Source organism: Strix uralensis, chromosome 24 (genome assembly GCF_047716275.1).
Source record: "Strix uralensis isolate ZFMK-TIS-50842 chromosome 24, bStrUra1, whole genome shotgun sequence".
NCBI lineage: Eukaryota > Metazoa > Chordata > Aves > Strigiformes > Strigidae > Strix > Strix uralensis.
The window spans coordinates 6,406,709-6,425,649 of NC_133995.1; the positions used below are offsets into that span (position 1 = coordinate 6,406,709).

Consider the following 18,941-nt stretch of genomic DNA (forward strand, 5'->3'; position numbering starts at 1 on the left):
CGCAGCACAGGGGGCTGTGGTGAGCCCGTGGGGACACACTGCTCCCCTAACGCAGGGAGGGGGCCAGACCCCTGCGCCCCCCTGCCTGTCGCAGGCACCCGAGCTGGGACACGGCGGATCCCCACTGTGGGGACTCTGTGCCAGGGCGGCAGAAGCCAAGTCGAAGGTTTGGCCAGTTGTCCGTGTTTTATGCTGACGGGGAAACTTTTGCTTCTACGCTTCCATGGCAGGGATGAGTCGGCAGCTGGGCTGAGCCGAGGCGCCCACAGCCAAAGGAGCCGAACGCTGCTGGGGTGCTGGGGCCAAGTCTCCATCCCCCCCCTTTTTTTATTTTATGCCGTATCCCCATATTTTCCCCTGATAAAGCAGCTGGGGTCTGCGGGGAGCAGCGAGCTTCTGGTGTGCCTGGGCAGAGTGCAGCGCGTAGGAGTCCCTACCCGGAAGAGTTTGTCCGGCAGGGACGGGGAGGGAGGAATCCGATCCCTCCTTTTCCCAGGCTGGGATCCCAGCGCGCTTCGCTTCCCGTGGCCCCGGCCGGCTGCCTGCTCCCGAGCCCCCTGCGTGGGTCTGGCCTCCTGCTCCGTCCCGGCTGGCAGGGGAGGGCTCTGCACCGCCGATCCTGTGAGTCTTCCACTGCCGCCGCTGCTGACATCTCCTCTTTGTCTCGGGCACAGAAAGGTCAGCCCTGCCTAACTCACCGCGGTCCGTTAAGGAGCCGTAAATAAGCTGGATCCGTCTGCTACGGGGCCGCAGCAACCGCTGGCTCCTGGGCTGATCCCAGCATCATCCTCCTCCTCCCTGGGCAGAGGAAGGATTTGTGCCGGGGGAGGGATTGGGCTGGTTGGTGATGCCAGCCGGGGGCCGAATCCAGCGCTGCAGAGCCTGGGGGGTGGCAGGTTGGGCTGAGGCCTGAGGCACTCGCTTCAGCAGTGGCAGCAGTAAAAGCCGCGAGCCCCATGCCAAGGGCAAGAGCCGGGAGGGCTGCTCATGGGCTCCTGCCTTCCCCAGGCTAAAAATAAGCTGCTGGCCCTCACGGTGCTGCCTCTGCTCCTGCTGAGGGGGCTGGGGGTGAAGCTGGGCCGGAGGGGACCAGGGGGGAGCTCAGCCCTGCACCGCGGTTGTGGGGCCTGCCCAGGACTTGGTGTGACCTTTGCTCTTTGAGCATCAGATCCAGTGATCAGATTTTCAGGTCCGGGCTCAGATTTCGGACAGAAGGTGTCTGATTTTCAGCACGGTTTCCCAAGATGCTAATTAAGGACCCTGCTGCGGCAGCTAGAGCTTTACTGTCCCTTCTCCACCCCTTTGCTTGCCCGGGAGGTGCCAATCTCCCCCGCCAGCCCCATGGCATGCCCTCAGCTTTTCTCTTCTCGCCCTTTGTTCCTGCTCGGAAATGCTGATGCTTCGTCTCTCTCTGCTTCAGCCCTCCCAGAGGCTTAGTGCCATGGCATCACCGCGCTCCAGCTCTTCATCTCTCTTCCCACCTTCTCACCAGCTACTTAAAAGTAACTCCAGGTTGCTCGAGCACTTGGCTGCTGCAGGCAGATCTCGGGCTGCATGGATGCTTTTTAACTAGAGAACAGGGAAGCTGCTTTCTTGCTCGTGCCATCTCGCAGGCTGTCGCTGCTGCAGGCAGCGAAGGGACACGAGGATGAGCGAGAAGATGGCTCGGTCCTCGAGCATCTTCCCGTCTCATCTCCTTTCTGCCGGGGCTGAAGCCCCCACCTTCTCATCAGCTCTGCAGGCCGTACCCCAGGGGAGGAGGATGGCTCCAGGCGTGATCCGCTGGCCGTGAAATTCAGGGCAGGGTGTCTCGTTTGCTGCGTGAGGCTCCCAGCTCAGCCCGTTGGTCCCGTGTGCCGGCCGCATACAAAACCGTGCCGTGCCGTATCGCTGCAGCTGGCAGTGTCGCCGTGCCGAGCTTCCCTGAGCTTCCCAGCCCAGTGCCACCCGCTCCAGAGGGGCTTTCTGCCGGTGCTGGGCTCTCCCGTGGGCACGTGGCTGTGAGCACGGATCCAGTGTGGCCTCTGTGATGGAGACAGCCTGGGGGTGACCTAGGCTGGGAGGTACCTCGTGCTCCAGCGTGAACCTGAGTTAAATATTATTCCTGCCTCTAGAGCAGGGAGAGATTGGTGCAAGGAAGGGGATTGCAGGGAAATGAGGGCAGGCTGGATTTGCGGCGCTGCTGGAGGAGGCTGTTTGGTGATGCCGGTAACACCAGGCTGGTGGTGGAGGAGCCCGAGCTGCCGGTGCGATGGGCTGCCAGGCTGTAGCAAGGCTCGAATTGTGCCTCGCGAGGGTCGCATCGCTTGTGACAGCCCCGCTGCTACAGAACAGGAGGAAAGCTGTAATAACAACCCGCCTCTACGCATTACTCAGTGCAGGGGATTTATCCCGTGTGCGGGCAGAGCTGGCAGAGAGGCCTGACTGCGTTTGCCTGGGGATGCTGGGGGAAGTGGGGGCGAATCAGCCGCAGGGAGCCGGGTCCAGAAACTTGGCTTGGCTGTGGAGAAGCTGAAAGCGCGGCTGATCTTTCCTGGGTGTCCTGGTGTAGACGTGGCTGTGAGTCACCGCATTCTGCTTGGGAAAGTGTGGGGACCCAAAACTTTCATCGGAGCAGCAGTGCAGGGCGCTGGTGGCCCCAGGAATGGGGCTCTGAAGGGTCCCGCTGTGCCCACCCGTTCCCCCGTGGGAGCAGGGCTGTGCTCATCACCCAGGGATGCGTCTGCGGAGCTGGGGCGGGGGGGGACGACGCTCCTCCTGTAGCCAGAAACCCCCGTGTCCTGGCTCGAGCTGTAAAAGTGTGAAGCTCCACAGCCTGCATTTTCCAGTGTGACTAGTGCCGGCTATTTTTAGTTGTCCAAATTAAGCTTGCCTAAATGATGTCTTTTGAGGTTTATTTGAGGGAGGAGGCCTGAAGTGGTGTTATTTCCCATGTGACGAATTGCTCTTAAAGCTGACCCCAAATGGACTGTCCAAAAACGAAGGGAAGGACCAAACCAGCTGACTCTGTCTGAGCAGTGTTTCCTCCCCGGAGAGCTGCAGGGCACCTGAGCGTGTTTCCTGAGTGAGCAGGAGATCTCCTGGGGGAAGGAGAAAGCAAGCAGCCAAGACCCGTTCACCTCCCCATGGGGGAAAAACCAGCTGTATAACCTCATCCCGCTACCTGCTTCAGCATCCCCGGGGATACGCTGCGCCCCTGGGAGCCGGCCTTGCAAACGCCCGTCTGCTCTGCAGAGTATTAAATCCACGGGCTGCTCTTCCCAGGGGCGGCTTGAATTACTCAGCGTGTGCTGGGTGCCAAACGCAGACGATTGCGGCTCCCGGAGGAGACGGCTGCTTTGCCTGCTGGGGGAGGAGGCTGGAGCCATGGGTCAGGGTGCTGAGATGTTGCTCTGTAGGTGCCTGTTCTGGGGGAGGCTCTGCTGGGGGCGATGGATTGGAGGCTGCCCTGGTACCCAGCAGATGCTCATCCCCTGGGTGCAGCCATAGGCCAGGTTCTGGTGAGCCAAAATCCTTCTGCAGCGTGCTCCGGCTCCGTATCCGCCGCTGAATTCTGTTGTGCTAACTCCTGACCCGCTGCCTTTCAGCTCCTTCCATTCATTGCTCCCCTTCTTGGCGTTGTTTTCCTCCTCTTTCCATCTCTCCCTGTCCGTGCCTGCCATCTGCAGCCACGCTCATTTCCTGCGCGCCTGGTCTCACCTTGCTGAGCACCAGCTCGGGCATCCCACCTCGCCTTTACCCGGGGCTCGGTGCAGGAATGGCCCTTCTTCCTCCTTTCCCTTCCCCGCAGCGTCTGGGTGTTTCTCTGCAGGGCAGCAGCCAGGGGATCTTCTCGCTCCTGCAGTTGAACGTGAAATGCATCAAATCCTTGCAAGATGTTGCAGATGGTGCTTCTGCAGCACAGGGGGGACTGGTGCTGCGTGCAGGTGTCCTCCGCTCTCCGCGGGCAGATGCAGCCTGGAGCAAGGAGGCTGGAGGTGGTTCCTGCCCTGCCTGGCACTTCCATTTAGAGGACTGTCCCTTTTCCCTTTGGAAAGGACAATGAGGGATCCTCCCTTCCTCCTCCTGCTCCCCCGGACGCAGCTGCCTGCGCAGACTGGCCTCCCTGCTTCTCAGCCCCTGAGACCTCGCTGTGCTCCATCCCCGCTCGAGGTGATGGGTTTGGGTAGAGCATCGCCAAGAAGGGACCCAGAAAAACAGGCGGAGAGAGGAGGGGCTTCCCCAGATCTCAGCCTCCTCACTCCAGGACCCTGTCTGGCTGCCTCCCCTCAAGGGGCTGTGTGAGAGCAGGGTGCTCCCTGGGCAGAACAAGCTCACGTGGTGTTGGGGGACCCCGAATGGTGCTGGGGGACCCCAAACCAAGCAGACTTCTGTGGCAGTAAGGCTTGTTTTTTGCATTCTGGCTGTTCTTGTTATATGGAAAGCAAAAACACCTGCCCTGACCCTGCCTGGGGTCGGAGGGTGGTGCCAAAGGCTGAGGGAGAGGATGATGAAGGACCATCTGTGTGCGTGGGGCAGCTGGGGAAACGTGGGGGCAGAGAAGAGGAGGCAGAGCCTTGGGAGCTGAGGGGATTACAGTGTGCCCAGCGATCCTGGCTAGGATGCCTGGGGCAGGAGGAGGAGGAGGGGGAATCCTGTCCACACAAAACCCCAGGCCCGGGATGGGTTCTATGTTCTCCCGGCCGGGCAGCACGTAGGATCATGGCAGGCAGCGTGTCTGCCTCCTGTACCCCAGTACCAGCCCGGCACTGGGCTCGGGTGTCACTGGGGAGCTGCCAGGAGCCGGGTTGAGACACCGCTCGCTTTATTCCCCATGGATCGTCTTGCTCCGTCTGTCTGCCTGCTGCGCTGCTTACTGCCAACGAAACGCCCCTAACACCCGGATTGTGGCAGTAATCTCTGCCCTATTGCTGCTAAAGCTGCTATTATCCCCAGATTAGCGCTGGTGCTTAGATACCCACCTGTATAAATGCCGGTGATAGGCAGGGACTGTTATAAAGCCTCCCACAGCTCCTGCGCCTCCAGGTCCAGCCAGTACGAAGTGGCTGGTGGCCGGCGGTCACCTCAGGTGACCCCAGGGCTGTGCCATGCGGGGCTGGCTTGTTCCTCTTGCTTGGAGGCTGGGCAGAGGCCGCAGGGCTTTGGGGCTGGCTCTGTGCTAGCGGGGGGTGTTGCTCGCTGTGGTGGGGCTGCCAGGTGGTGTGAGGGCCCCCCCCTACCTCCACGTGTCCTCGTCCCCAGCGCATCTTGTCGTGTCTCTGCTTGAAGTAGAGCTCAACCCAAGCTTGGGCCTCTTGGCATCGTTGCAGGGGTTTTTTTGGGGGAGGGATAGCCTGCAGGCTGCCTTCCCCCAGCTCTGTGAGGTGCGATTTATGGGCACGAAGGATGTGTGTGGTGGCAAAGCCTGGGGTGGGGGTCGGGGCTGGAAGGCACCGTCCCACCTGGAGGGATGCGGGAGGTGGGAGCCTCGCCAAGTAGCTTCATGCTGGCACTTGAGGAAAGGGATATCCCAGTTTCTCTGGGTTACTGGTGCAGCTGGGAGCCTGTGGGGCGTTGCCCGAAGCGGAGCGCGTGGGGTTCGAGACGCTGCATAAACAGGATGGCAGGTCAGGACGGTGCTGGGCGCCCCGGGCACATGGGTGTGTGCGTGTGGAGGTGGGGCCGGGGCTGTGCCGGCAATGGCGGTGCCCAGCGCACCGGGGCTCCGGCGCTGGATCAGGGCGGGAGCGGTGGCTCGGGTCTGGTTTTGGGGTGCGCAGGGGATGGTCCCCAACCCCCGTTGGGAGCGGAGCACGTGGTGCCCGTGAGGATGGCGGTGAGGGTGGTGTCGGCACCAAGCAATGCAGCGAACCCCGCGGCCGGGCGGTAAGCTGGCGTCTCGGCGAGGGCTCAGCCTAGGTAGGGCGACTTTTGAATATATCGGCGCTTAATTAAAAGTACGTTAACGGTTTTAAAATTCATTGACACCTAGTGTAGGCTGAGGACCTAATGACGCTGGGAACGTGCTAGCTGACTGTGGATTACCTTGGGGCTGTGGCTGGCGCTTGTGGGAAGTGCAGCTCTAACAAAGAGGCTTTGAAGAGCAGATCGGGTGCGTATTTTCCCCGTCCAGCCCAGCGTGCCCCCCCCCTGCACCCCTCCTGCCCTGGCTGGGTTGGGGATGCTGAGGGAGGGGGTGCCCCCAAAGCATCAGGGTGGTGGGATGCAGCCACGTGTGGCTGGGAGAGCCAGGGCTGGTGTGTCTAAGTGGGGGGAGGACTGGGTGCTGCGTGGGTCACCCCTTGCACGGGTGGGTGCCTCAGATGGGTGCCCCTTCGCCTGCAGCCTCTCCCCACCGCCTCGGCAGCCGGCTCCCGCGCCGTGCCAGCGTGTCACTCTCCTCCCTGGCATTTCACATCCCCCAGCCCTGCTCTGGCGTGTACAGCTTTACTTTCATATTTATTTTTCAAGCAGATTCCTGCTATTTACTTAAATAACTGGTTCTCCAGCAGCAGGACGCAGGGGGCGGTGGGGGACGGGGAGCGGGGACCCCAGGAGGCTCGCGGGGGGCTGGGGTTGTATGTGCACCCTCCTGCGGCACTCTGCCTCATCCCAGCAACTGGCTCAGATTAGCTTTTCCTTCCCCTGCCCCTCCCCGTGCTCTCCTGGCCCATCTGGCTCTCTCCTCTTATTTATTGGTACATATTTTCCAGGCTCTGATTTGCCTCTTCTGCAAAGCTGCTGCTCTGCCCAGATTTGATCTCCCGATGATATCACGGGCTTTGCTCTGCAAGGGTCTAATTTGGTGCCCGGGATGCAAGCTTTCTTCCCTCGTATAAATATTGCCTTTCGGTCTTCGGCGTCTCTCCCGCTCTCCCTCCCTCCCTTTAATTAGACTTCTTACTGCATGGAACAGTTTGCAGTTATATATGGAAAACAGCCTACACTTTCCCAGGAGCGGGGCATGTCGGGAAGGGAAACGGGAGCAGCCGGCGCGCTCTCCCTGGGAGCGCGTGTGTTTTTCCTATCGCAGACACACTTTTGCCGGCTATATTTTTTAACCCTTTGGGGCAGGGAGGGGGCTCACAGGCCCCCCCCCCCCCTCCTTGTTGCTTTACTCTTCTCCTTGTCCTGGAAAATCCCCTCTCTGCTTGGACTTCTAAATGGAAAAATATGGATTTGCCACCGGCATGGTCTGGCGTGAGGGATATGTGCTAGCCAGGATCGGAGGAGTTACCGGGTGCCCAGCACACCGGCGGGCCGGGACGTGATCCGGAGCGGGACCGAGCGGGATCCCTCGGAGCTGAGACAGTTGAGGGCTGTGGGTGCTGGACCCCGGGGCACCCATCCCCTTGCCCGTGTGGCGAGGGTGGCAGGAGGGGTATTTCTGCCCCCAGGGCTGCTGCCAGCCTTGGGGTCAGGATCTGAGCGCTGGGTCATCCCTCCTGCTGTCCCAGCCCACTCCGGGGGGCTGCTGTGGGGTGACTGGACTTGCTGGGGTTCCCCAACAGTGCAGCCCTGCTTTGGGGGACCCCCTGCTCACGGGGCAGGCCATGCAACCCAGCAAGCCACTGACTTACCCTGTGGTGTCAAACAAGCCCTGCCTCAGTTTCCCTTGCTGTGAACAAGAGGGGTATTTTTTTTATTATCGCTGCTATTTTGGATTTTGCACGGGCTTTTCTCTTCACAGAGCGAGGCAGGAGGGAGCAGCTCATTGCGGTGCTCCAGTGGAGAAGGTTAGTGCTGTGCTCACCCAGATGCCTCCCTGGCTCTTGGGGTGCCCCACAGCTCCCCGAGACCCAAGGGCTCAGCCTCTCCTGGCTTTCAGAAGAAGCAGATGCTTCTCCCAGCCGCTGCTGGGAGGAAGTGACGGGGCCTATTTTAAGCCCCCGGGGATCTTCAGGGTAGGAATCCCCTGTCCCTGTGTAATACTGCTAAAAATATCATGGCTGCACCCGTATGTCCTGGCCGATAGCTCTCTCGTTCTCTGGGTGTTGTTTTGCTTGTGAGACTCCCTTGTGCTCTGTAGGTTGGTTCTTGCCTGCTGGTTTTTACTTTATTTTAAGCTAAGCTGTTCCTCCGCTTCCTGAATAGGATATAGAAAGGTGGGAGTCAGGGCTGCTGGGATCTCCTCCCTGCTCAGGGGCTGGGAGAGGGCTGATGCTGTGCTCAGGTGTGTTGCTGCCTCAGTTTCCCCATCTGCATGAGGTGGAGGGATTGTGGGGAGCCAAGTCCTGTTCCTATCGGAGAGCATCTGCACCGTGTGCTCGTGGGCTGCCCTATCGAATGGGGATGGCTGAATGGTTGAGCTGCCTGGAGCATCCCTGCCTCTCCCCCGAGTGGCACCATGCTGGGCTGGCAGTGAGGGCTGCGGGTGAGCTGGGTTAGGCTGAGCTCCTGCCAAAGTGCCAGTGTCCTCCAGCTGTGCCTCTGCCCCAGGAACTGCTCGTGAGGTCTTTGGAGCAGAGAGCACCCGTCCCTCGAGGCAGAGCTCTCAGCTCCCCCCATCTTGCTTTCTGCACGAGTTTTTGGTTTTAATCCCGGCTCACGGCCCGTGCCCTCTCCTCCAGCCGCCTGGCCAGCGCAGACGACTGCTCCCAGTCCCGCTCTGGATCAGCACTTCTGCTCTGCAGGGAGCTGGGAGAGCCTCAGTATCCGTGTGCTGGGTGGGAGCCAGGCAAAGCTGAGTGGGGATGGAGCATCTGCCTGGGGATGGGCCCCCCCAGCTGCCCACCCACCCCGACGGGATCTTTGGGTGTCATCTCCCTTCCACAGCAGGGTGCTGAGACCGGCGGGCATCCAGACATGGCATGAACTGGGAGGGTCCGGGTGGGTGAGCGCAGGGCTGGGATGCGACCGTTGCTCGACGCAGGTCCTGGGATGGGGTGGTGGTGCTGCAAGAGGAGTTTGAGAGATGGCACCCCCAGTTTGCTGCCTTATTTCTATCACCCAGTCCTGCTCCCCAAAGTCACCCAAATCCAAACTGTTTCCCTACGTTGCTTTGGACTCGTTTGCTCTAGGCTGTAAACCAGCGCTAAGACAAGCGCAGGACCGAGTCTGTGGTGGGGCTGAAGTGCAGGAGGAGAGGTTGACCCCTGTGAGCAGAGAGGCTGTGGGGAGCAGCCTGGTGAGAGCTGTCTGCCCTGGACACCTCCCCACCACGGCATTGCAAAACATTCAGCTGAAGAGGAAAAAAAAAAAAAAAAAAGAGCTGGAGTGAAGAGTTGCCCAATGTGTGCCAGCTGATACCTTATCGCCCGGTGGCGAGTGCACGGTGCCCACCATGCTCCCAGGCTGGGGTGGGAGGAACGTGTTTCCCGGTGCTGAGTGGGATGGAGAAGGGGTGGGTGAAGCCTCATGCTGGGGTCCGGCGCAGCCCCCCAGGTCTGGCAGCACCTGGGGGGCTCTGCAACGCACCAGCTCACCGGGCACCAGCAGCCTCGGCGAGGGGCGGCAGGAGGGGATGCTGTGCCCCTCCGAAGGCTGAAGGCTCCAGGGCTGCAGGTATTTGCTGGTGCAGAAGAGGCTGGGGTTTGCTTTCTGCATACTTCTGCATTCCTCCACCGGCTGTGCTACCTTGTAAAGCACAAAAGAATAATGAGAGGAGCTGGGGTGATTTAGTGCAGGCGCCGGGAGAGAAATACCAAGGCCTTAGATGGAAACATTCCCCTTGACAGCTCGCCTGGAGACTCCCTCCTTTTTCTTTTTTTTCCACCCCCCTGAAATTCCTGGGCCGCTGCACCCTGTGGCATGGGGAAGCCCAGGGGCGAGGGCAGATTCCTGAGCCCCCCGCCACCAAGGCTCTGGCAGCTGCGCCAGTGGCTCTTGCACATGGATGCGTCACGATAGGGCTCGGGCAGCGGGAGCCGGGGGCTGCCCTGGCCGCTGGGCTAGCAGTGGGCTCGGGGCAGCAGGTTTTGGGGAGCCACGTCATGGATCGCTGAATCCGCGCTTGTTCCACGCCTCCGCAGCACGCCCGGTGCTCTCCTGCCTCCAGCCTCTTCCCCGCCTTTTGCAATAGCTAATTGCTGCCTTGGGCATGCAAAAATACCCAATGGTTTTCCTACCTTCGTTAAGAGGAGGCAAAATACTAGCAAAAACCGAGCCACGGCAGCTGTAATTAGTGGGCTGATGGCAGCTGCTCGCGTTCCCTGCAGAGTGGCCTGCAAAGAGAGATGCACTTTTGGAGAAGGTTGCCTCTGCCTGCCTCTCCCTTTTGCTGTCTGCATGACCTTGGCCCCCCATGCGTGGCGCAGAGCTGCCGGCCTTCCTTTTGGCCCCCACAGCCTGGTGGGTGAGGAGGAGGAGGATGAGGAGGATGGTGCCGTGGTGTCACGCTGCTCGGGGCGCGGTGATGATGCTCTGGTTTGTTCCCCATCCATGGGCAGTGCTGGTGTTTGTGCCCTGTGGGGACGAGTGTGCAAACCCAGGGAGTGAGGGTGGGGAGGGGGGGGACAACTTATTTGGAGACATGACCGCCAACTCTTGCCCTTTCACATGGCAGCCCTTGGTGTGTGTGCCGCGAGCACGCTGTGCGCGCTTGCCGCGCTCTTGGCACCCAAGCAAGCGCTCACCCCGCTCCCGGCAGCGGGGAAACGTGTCGTGGCAGAGGGGAGCGGGAGAAATGCTGCGGGCTCAGGGGCTGGTGCAATCCACGCTCCGGTGGCAGGGGAGGGCGGGGAGCTGGGGCTGGTGGCGGTGACATCTCGGGGCCAGCGGCTCCTTCCTCCGCCTCTGACAGCGTGTCACGGAGCCAGCCACCGCGCGTGACAGCGTTACATGTTGTCTACGGTAACCGGGTGATTTTTCTGTGTGTGTGTGTGTGTGTGTCCCCCACCCTCGCGTCACCTCCGGCGTCCCAGCTCGCAGACGGTGAGGTGCGTAGGAGTCGGCACCGCGTGGGAGTTTGGGAATTTTAACTCGCTGCGTTGCAGAGCTGCCGCTGCGCCGGCGGTTTCCCCCCGCGGGGATGCGGGAGGAGAAGGCGCTGCCTTTCCTGGGGTGCTGTCTTTCCCGGGGTGCTGCTGGTGGGTTAGCGAAGGAGAAGCCCTGAGCTCCGTCTGACCCCGCAGCAAACTTCTGCAGGAGTTGGTGTTCCCGGGCTGCAGCGTCAGCTCTGCCCTGTGGCCCGAGTCGCTTCTGCGCCGTGACTCGGTTTCCCCCGGCACAGTGTTGCTGCCGCCGAGCTCTGCCGGGGCTGTGTGAGGCCCCAGCACTTCCTGGGTGTTTTGTTGACTCTTTTTCCAGCTGCAGTGCCCTGGAGGGGGATGTTTAGTCCCCCCACTCTTGCAAGATGAAGGCTGGGAGCTTCCTCCTGCTCTGCACTGCAAGGGAAATGAGAGGATCTTGCAGTTATTGGGGTCTCCCCCACCCAGGATTTTGGCTCTTGTGTTTACCTGTCCCCATCTGCAGCACCCTGGGGTGCAAGCAGCTGTGGAGTGGGTGTCGCTGGGGGTTTCCCACTGGTAGGTACTGGGGGGGGCCCCACTGGGGAGGGAAATGCCACCGTCCCCTCCCCTGGGGAGGATGCTGTGCCGCCCATCCCGAGGCAGCGTGCTCCGGCGGAGGAAGCGGATGCTGCGGTGGGAGGAGGTGCTGGCGAGGAGGTAATATCCCGTGGGTGCCTGCCCAGGGGAGCCCTGGTGAGGGACGATGGCTGATCTCAGCACCCAGAGCCCCGGGGAAGGAGCAGGGAGAGATGGATGCTGGCATTACTGGGGGAAGAGGGACAGATCCTGCTCCCTCACTGTGCCGGTGCCAGCGCAGGATGCTGTGAGTGGAGCTTGTTCCTGGAGAGATCTGTCCGGGGTGTTTCGGGCTGGCCTTATCCTCCCCCCTTGCTTCTGCCACCCTCCTCTGCTCGGGCCACGGCCCCTGTTTGGGGCGAGGTTGAAGGTCCCACACCGTGACCTTTGCTGCCCACTGTAGTGGCTGCGATCCTGCGCCTTCTCCCTGGGCTGCGAGCGAGCGCTGGGGGAAGTGCTTGGTCCCGAGGGTGAAAATCCTCCCTCGGGAACCAGCCCTGGCCCTCGGGAGCGTGCGGTTTGCCACTGAGTCACCATCTTGGCTCCTTCCACCCATCTCTCGCCCACCAAGGTGATAACACCCGGTAGCTTGACGGGTGTCCTCTCCGGGTGCCCCCCTCTCGGGGTGCAACGGCCAGCCGGTGCGGGAGGGGTTAAGCTGTGGCTGGCGAGCGGGGAAGGCTTGTCATGGGTGTTGCTGGGAAGAGGCAAGCGAGCCTGTTGCCATCTGCACATTGCGATTTGGTGAGTGTGCAAGGGAGGGGCCCCGATCCCCAGCCCCGGGTGCTGTGACCCCCCCCCCCACCGGCTTCATGAGGAGAGGTGGGGGCTCTGCTGCAGCGCAGGGTGAGACGTGGAGGACTTGGGGGTGGGCTGGGGGCAGGGAGGGTGTTGTCCTTGCTCAAAATCCACCAAGCAGCGGTGTTGTCGTGGCCTGGGGAGCACTTCTTGCTCCAGGTTGCCCTGGCCATGTCACTTCACCCCAATTGTGCCTCCACCGTGGGAGATGGACCTGGCTCAGCCCTGGCAGGCACTGGGATGGGGAGTTGCACCCTCCCTGCATGTCCCCCCCTACCTGCCAAGAGCAGCGTCTGCCCAAGGCTCTCGTCTCTGGTGAAACCAGGCAGGGTGTGTTGTGCAAAGGTCCCGGTGCAGGGAGCCCCGTGTGCTCCTCAGTGTCTCCGAGCACATTTGCTCCTTCCCCACTAAGAGGGTCTGCCCAGCGGGGTCCCTTCCCTCCCGAAACACCCTCCAGAGCTTAACATGTCATTCCCGGTGACTTTTCTCAGCAGATGTGTTCTTTCCAGCTCCCTCTCCCATTAGAGCATCACTCCCATGTGGGACCACAGCTCCCAGCAGCCGGCGGTGGGTGCTGAGCGGTGGCGGGGTCCGTGCAGTGGGATGGAGCCGGGAGAGCTGCACGGTCTCCACCGGGACAGTTCTCAGCAAGTGGAAGGTGCTTCAGGCCCGTTTTTCTGCTTTAAGTGGCTACTTTGGCTTTTGGGGCCCGTGCGTCCGTCTGGAGCCTCGGTCTGTCCGTGTGTCTGCACTCCGGGGCTCAGCACAGCCTCTCCACTGGGGATGGAGCTCAGCTTTTAATTTCCAGAAAGAAAAATCTTAAATGCAGGCCAAGACGGGTAATTTGGGGGTTTGGTGTGGGTTTTTTTTTTTTTTTTTTTCTCCCCACTTGGCAATGTAAACAGCATCCCTGACAGCTTTACATTGAGTTTGCCATGGCAACCTCCAGCAGCTGAGTGTTTCCAACACCCCATCCCCGAAGTGGGAGAGGAAACAAACCCCGGCGGGTGCTGCCCAAGGGGCAGGACAGCCCACGAGCAGCATGTGGGGCTGGGATGCAGCAGCCTCTGTACCAATGCAGCCAGGCAGGTGCTTGGGGAAGGTGATAAAATTTGAGGGAAATGGCTTGAGGTTTGCTCAATGGGCCCGATCCTGCCACCCCAATGGGGTTTGTGGCTCTGGGCAGGGGAGACGGTGGCTGGTGTTGCTCTTCCTCGGCGTGGTGCTTTCTGCCCTGGATGGTGGGAGATGTCCAGGCTGGAGTGAGATGTGGGAGAAGCTGAGCTAGGGTGTGGATTTCCACCTCCTTCATGGGTAAAAAAAAACCAAAAAGACCTGAGCTTGGTCAGGGCTTGCTCCTTCTCTGGTCATCTGCCGGGATGGACAACATGGTGCTCACATCTGCTTGCCGGGGCCCAGCCCGAGCGCACTGAGCTGAGCAGGGAGGGTTTGTGCTCTCGCCCGGCGGCTCAGCAATCGCTGCTCAGGCAGCAGCCGCAGGCTGGCGTGCGCCGGGTTGCTGGTGCCGTGGGCTGTGCCGCCGGCGTCGCGGCGAGACCGCTCGTGGCTTGGCTGAAGGTGTCACATGTGACATGTCCAGCTGATTTATTCTTTTTCTTGTCCCTCTCTGAGCAGCCCACTTTCCTCTCCTCCAGGCTTAAAAGCCAGCGGGTCCGTTCCCTTGCGCCAGCGGCTGCTCCGCTGTCTGGGGTGGGTGCAGGCAGAGGGCTGCGGCCGCTCTCCCCAGCCAGGACGGAGGTGTAATGCAGCCGTTTATTATTCTGGGCAGGTTTGTCTGCAGCACCACATCGGCTTCACCGCTCCTCGCCAGCCGCTCTCTCCTTCCCGGAACGTGTGTGCTCCTTCCCCCAGCTCACACCCCGGCCCACGGGTTGAGAGGGTCCGTGTCCTTCACCGCTGCCACCCCCAAACTCCTCCGTGTCTGCAGCTGTCCTTGTCCTGCTCGGGGATGCTATTGGGGAGGTGACGCAGCACTGTTGGTGGCTCGGGGGGTCCCATGCAGCCTGTTCCCACGCAGGGCAGTCAGGATCCTGCTCAGGCTCTCCCATCTGGGCTGTGTTTTCTCGCCCTGTGTACCAAGGGGACCCTTGGGGAGCACTTCTTCCTCTCCAGTGCTGGGGGGGCTCTGGAAATGAGTCAATTAGAGTTAGGGCCAGCCCACTGAATGCTGCTGGAGTCATTAGGAGCTTGTCAGAGCATTAGCTGCTAAGGAAGCCCAGGCGCAGCTCCCTGCTTGCCTGGGATGGATCCTTCCCAGCACGGCCAAGGAGCACGGGAGCCCGTCTGGTGCCGGCGGGATGGGGCAGAGACTGGCCAGGAATGGGTCTCTGACCCCAACCTGGGGCTGGAGGAGGGTGCTCAGAGCAGATGGCAGGAGCCTTCTCCCGCCATGGTCCCTCCTTTCTTCTTGACTGGCAGAGCGAGTCCCCGGGGCTGGCGCTGCTGGAGGGAAGGAACCACACGGCTGGGCACGGGCTGGTGATGATCGGTGCCCCATGGGCTCCTTCAGGGGTAATTATAGACTAGGCCGTTACACTATTAATTAACTGCGTTTCTCTTAATCTCTGAGCTCTCCTTAGAAGATGTTATTTGCTATGAAAGAGGAAAAAATTAGTGTGTTGAGGTGGGGGGAATTATCTTTTTTTCTCTTGATCAGCAGGAGTCTGCTTAATTGGACCTGCTGTCTCCTGCCTCCCGCTGCCGGCAGCTTTCACGCCTTTAAATGATGGATGGGCTCAGCTCCATGAGGAGCCGTGGGGTGACCGGGCTGGGCACAAGCAAGGATGCTGGGGCAAGGATACTGGTGCCCCGGCTGGTGCTCTATGGGGTACCAGCAACACTCTGCCTGGAGGATGCAAGTTTGGGTGCCCCAGAAGCTGCAGTGCTGTGGGGAGAGCACGTCCCTGTGCTCCCCATCCCTTTGCTGCCTGCAGCTGGTGGACAGGACCCTCCTGTGGCGGTGGCATCGCTGCTGTCCCTGAGGTTCGGTTGGTGCCTGTTGCCTCCTGATAATGCTGAGAGCTGCCCTGGGTGTTGCTGGCGGGGGGGTGGGGGGAGCTGCTCACAGGGGCCAGGCCCTGGGTCAGGAGTGCAGGGAGAGGTTTACTTTTTTGGGGTCTTGCTGCCCCAGAGGTTGCAAAGCTGGGGTGACCAGGGCTGGAATCGGGGTTGTTTGCTGTGGGGTGGTGCTGAGACAGACCCCTGATGGTCTGGTGCCTGTCTGTTGGGTTTGTAGGGGCTGGTGCATCCTGTGTGTAACGGTGTTTTCCCTCCTTCCTCCCATTCTTGTCTGGCCACTGACTCTTGCCACCTCTGGACCTCTGTCTCGGTGCTGATGCTGCATTAGTGGCCATTACCCTTTTGTTATTCATTTATATAGCTCTAGGAAAGTCTTTATTTTCTCCCCATCAAGAGCCTCCCTTGCAGGCTCTTTGCCTCTGTAGCTCTGGAGAGGTGTCTGGAAGCATCGCTGCTGGCATCTGAGCCTGGGAGAAGAGCTGGAGGGTGCCTTGGGTGAGAGAAAGCCCTTTCCCTCTGGCCCATGCTGCTCCCTCCATGTCCCTAGCTGTCCCCAGCGCCTGTCCTCTCTGCCCGAGATGCCAGTGGGGGACCCCAGACTCCAAACCCCTGGGAAAAGGCGGGACCTGCGGGGTGCTCATGGTCCCTGCTTGGCTGCAGCACTCGGATCTTGCTGGCTGAAGTGGTTTTGGGGTTCGCCTGCCCTCGCGGGCAGGGCTGGGGTGTAACCTGGGTGGCAGCAGTTTGGGGCTTTGAGAGCCGAGGCTGAGAGCCCGCTCGCTGCCTTCGAGGGAATGGCATGAGAGCTTGCAAGCAGGATGCAGAAGGCTTCCTGAGACAGCCTGAAAGGGTCATTAATGCAAAAGCCTCTTTATTTTAGAGAAATGTGCAGATTTTAGTAGCTTCTCCGGTTCTTGCTCAGTCTCTCTGCTGACTAAAAGTCCGCTGGGTGCTGTGAGCTCCCCTCCATCGTGCTGGCTAGCTCAGTGGGATGCTTCTGCTTACCTGTTGGCAGTGCAGCAAGCCAGCGCTCCCGCCCCGGGACGGCAGCCTGCGGAGGAAGCAGCTGTTTTCCACTGCCGAGATGTATTTTTAAACCAAACTGAATGGGAGCGTTTTTCTGGGCCGGGCAGCTGGGGGTTGAGCGAAGAACCACCTGGCCGCCCTTCCTGCCCGGCCCTGCGCGCTGCTGGAGCTGCTGCCGCTGGTTTTCCCTGCGGCATGGCCGAGGGCTCGTGAAACGCCTCGGCCCGTGCTGAGCCTGTCTGAGCTCCCTCCGAGGTCAACTCCAGCTCATCCAGGTTTTTTGGTCAAATTATGCTGAACCCTGGGGTCGGGTGAGCAAGCCGGCACCTCCAAACCATGTTATTTCTGGTGGGTGACCCACCCTCGGGTACCAGTGCTCCCGCTCACCTGTCCCGCGAGGCGCGTGAATTTATTAGTAGGCCTCCTAATGCTGATATTTTTGTTTCCCATCCTTGTTTTTGCAGCTCCAGTTGCTGTGGTATCCAGGGAGCCCTCCTCCTTCTGCGGGAGATGCACGCTGGTCGTTGCTAAGGTCGCCTCCGCGGTAACATGCACATCCTGTTTACACCTTTATCCGGAGAAGTTGGGCTCGGTTAGAGGCACCCGCTTCACCCGGGCAGCCCCCAGGGAAGGGGCCGTGCCGAGCATCCCCCTGCCGGACCCTTGAGGGAGGGTGCTGCAGGAGCCACTGCGCCGGCAAGATGACGAACAACGTGGCCGACCACCACCCCGGGAACTCGGTTGCTGAAGGCAACCATGAGGGGGACTTTGGTTGCTCCGTGGTGGAGCTCAGGAACCTCATGGAGCTGAGGAGCGCCGAGGCGGTCGCCCGGCTCAATGACTCCTATGGCGGTGTGCAGAATGTCTGCAAGAGGTTGAAGACGTCGCCAGTTGAAGGTAGGTGGCCATCCTGTGGTCTGCAAGGTGGGACTGCCTGCCTGGGTCTGGCCAGAGCCGGGCAAGGTTTGAGGTAGTGGCTCAAATAACGGTCTTGTGGCTGAGCTCAGAGCGTGGTCCCGCTGCATCGGGCGTCCATCGCAAGCCTCGTGGGAGGTGGCTCCCTGCATCTTAATAAAATGATCATTTAAGGTAGAAAAGGAGGCAAAAGAGAAGTATCTTCCCTGGGGGTTCCCCCAGAGCCCTGCATCCCCTGGGAGGATGGAGCGGAGGTGGGATGTGGGCAGGGGTGAGGAGGGGCGTAAGAGGGGTGTGGGGGGGGATCCTCTCTGCAGCCCAGCTGCTGCCCCGCAGGTCAGTGCAAGCTTTTCCTGTTTAATAATTTACAGCACTAACGGCAGGGCTGCGTGGGGTGTGGGTGAAGGTTGTAAGGGTTGGAGAGCGCTGGGGAGCGTGCCTGGAGAGGTGGCCGGGCTGCGTGGGGCTCGTTTGCTGGGTGTCAGCATCTCGCCAAGGGACGGGCAGCACGTCCCCGAAGGGGATCGCTGCTGGGGATGGGGGGATGCAGGCGGGTCTCCCCCTGATCTATAGGGCTTCTCAAGCAGCTGTGGGAGCTTAAAACCCGGTTGGGTGCTTCTGAGCATCACAGGTTTGAGTGGTGGCAGTGACGCTTGCCTGCGGGTGCCAGGTCACTTCTGGGAGGCTTTGGTGGAAGGATGTCACCTCTCCTGCCCGTGATCTGGGCTGGCCTTTCGGGGCCCCCCGTATCGGTGAGCTGGGGCTCATGGCGTGGCAGGCCTCTGCACGGCAATGCACCCCTTCTTTGGCATTAAAAGGGGGTGCAGGGTGGAGAGACCCCCTGCTTATGGCACCGAGAGGTTTACCTGGGGCTGGGAACAGCACTGGCAGGATGCGGCCCCACGGTGGCTGTGTGGGATGGGGGACGTGGCTGTGAAAACTTGTGGGTTATTATTAGTGCCGTAAGCTGGGGATTAGCGTGTTTCCCAGCTGTGAGTGGGACCGGGAAGGGGAGACAATATCGGGATGTCATTAGAGAAGGGGGGGGAGTCCCGGTGGAAATACCAAGTCCAGGTTGCAAAACAATGTGTTTGGCCCTGCCAAACTGGGAACACGCTCCTTTGGGGGTGGGAGGAGAGGGGAGTGGGGGGAAGCGAACCCGAAAGGCTCTGCCTTGGCCCGACGGCTCTTGCTCGGGGGAGGCGAAGGGCTGCCCTTCCATCCCGAGTGCTGCTTCCAGGTTGGGGTTGGTGTTGGTGTTTCTTGTGCCCCCAGCGTATCCCTGCCTCACCCTCTTGCTCCAGAGATGAGCTTTGTTGCCTGTCCCAAACCCTGTCCTGTTGAGCCCAGAGAGCAAAGAAAAGGTTATTTCCTACAAGTCGGGATTTTCAGGAGGAGCACAGGGCAACGCAGGCGAGCTCAGGTTGTGTTTGCAGGTGGGATGTCCCAGCAGGGGTTTAGTGAAAGACATGCAATCTGGGGAACTGCAGCTACATCTTAGCACGTGTAGCGTGGGGCTTTTTCCCTCTGGAAGGTCTTTTGGGGACAGCTGGGGCTGACTTGGACTTGACCCCGAGCCCCTCTCTGCCTGCACACCCCTCCTGAGCTGGCACTGCCCAGCCAAAGCCCAGGAGCTTCGCTGGACCTGTGGGCATGAGA

The 18,941-nt window shown here is 60.7% G+C and overlaps 1 protein-coding gene across 9 annotated transcripts in view; it reads left to right on the forward strand.

Annotated features, from left to right (window-relative positions):
- The window catches only part of ATP2B4 (ATPase plasma membrane Ca2+ transporting 4), an 87,621-nt gene that overhangs the window by 39,630 nt on the left and 29,050 nt on the right, over nucleotides 1-18,941 (forward strand). For 6 of the 9 annotated variants that reach the window (XM_074893369.1, XM_074893370.1, XM_074893371.1 and 3 more), the window contains one exon: nucleotides 16,832-17,264. In XM_074893369.1, coding sequence (XP_074749470.1) covers nucleotides 17,069-17,264 — 196 coding nt within the window. In that variant the 5' untranslated portion in view covers nucleotides 16,832-17,068. Of the gene's footprint in view, nucleotides 1-631; nucleotides 679-10,723; nucleotides 10,771-11,653; nucleotides 11,752-16,831; nucleotides 17,265-18,941 lie in introns of those variants that run through there. The other 3 variants (XM_074893366.1, XM_074893367.1, XM_074893368.1) reach the window with 3 other exon arrangements.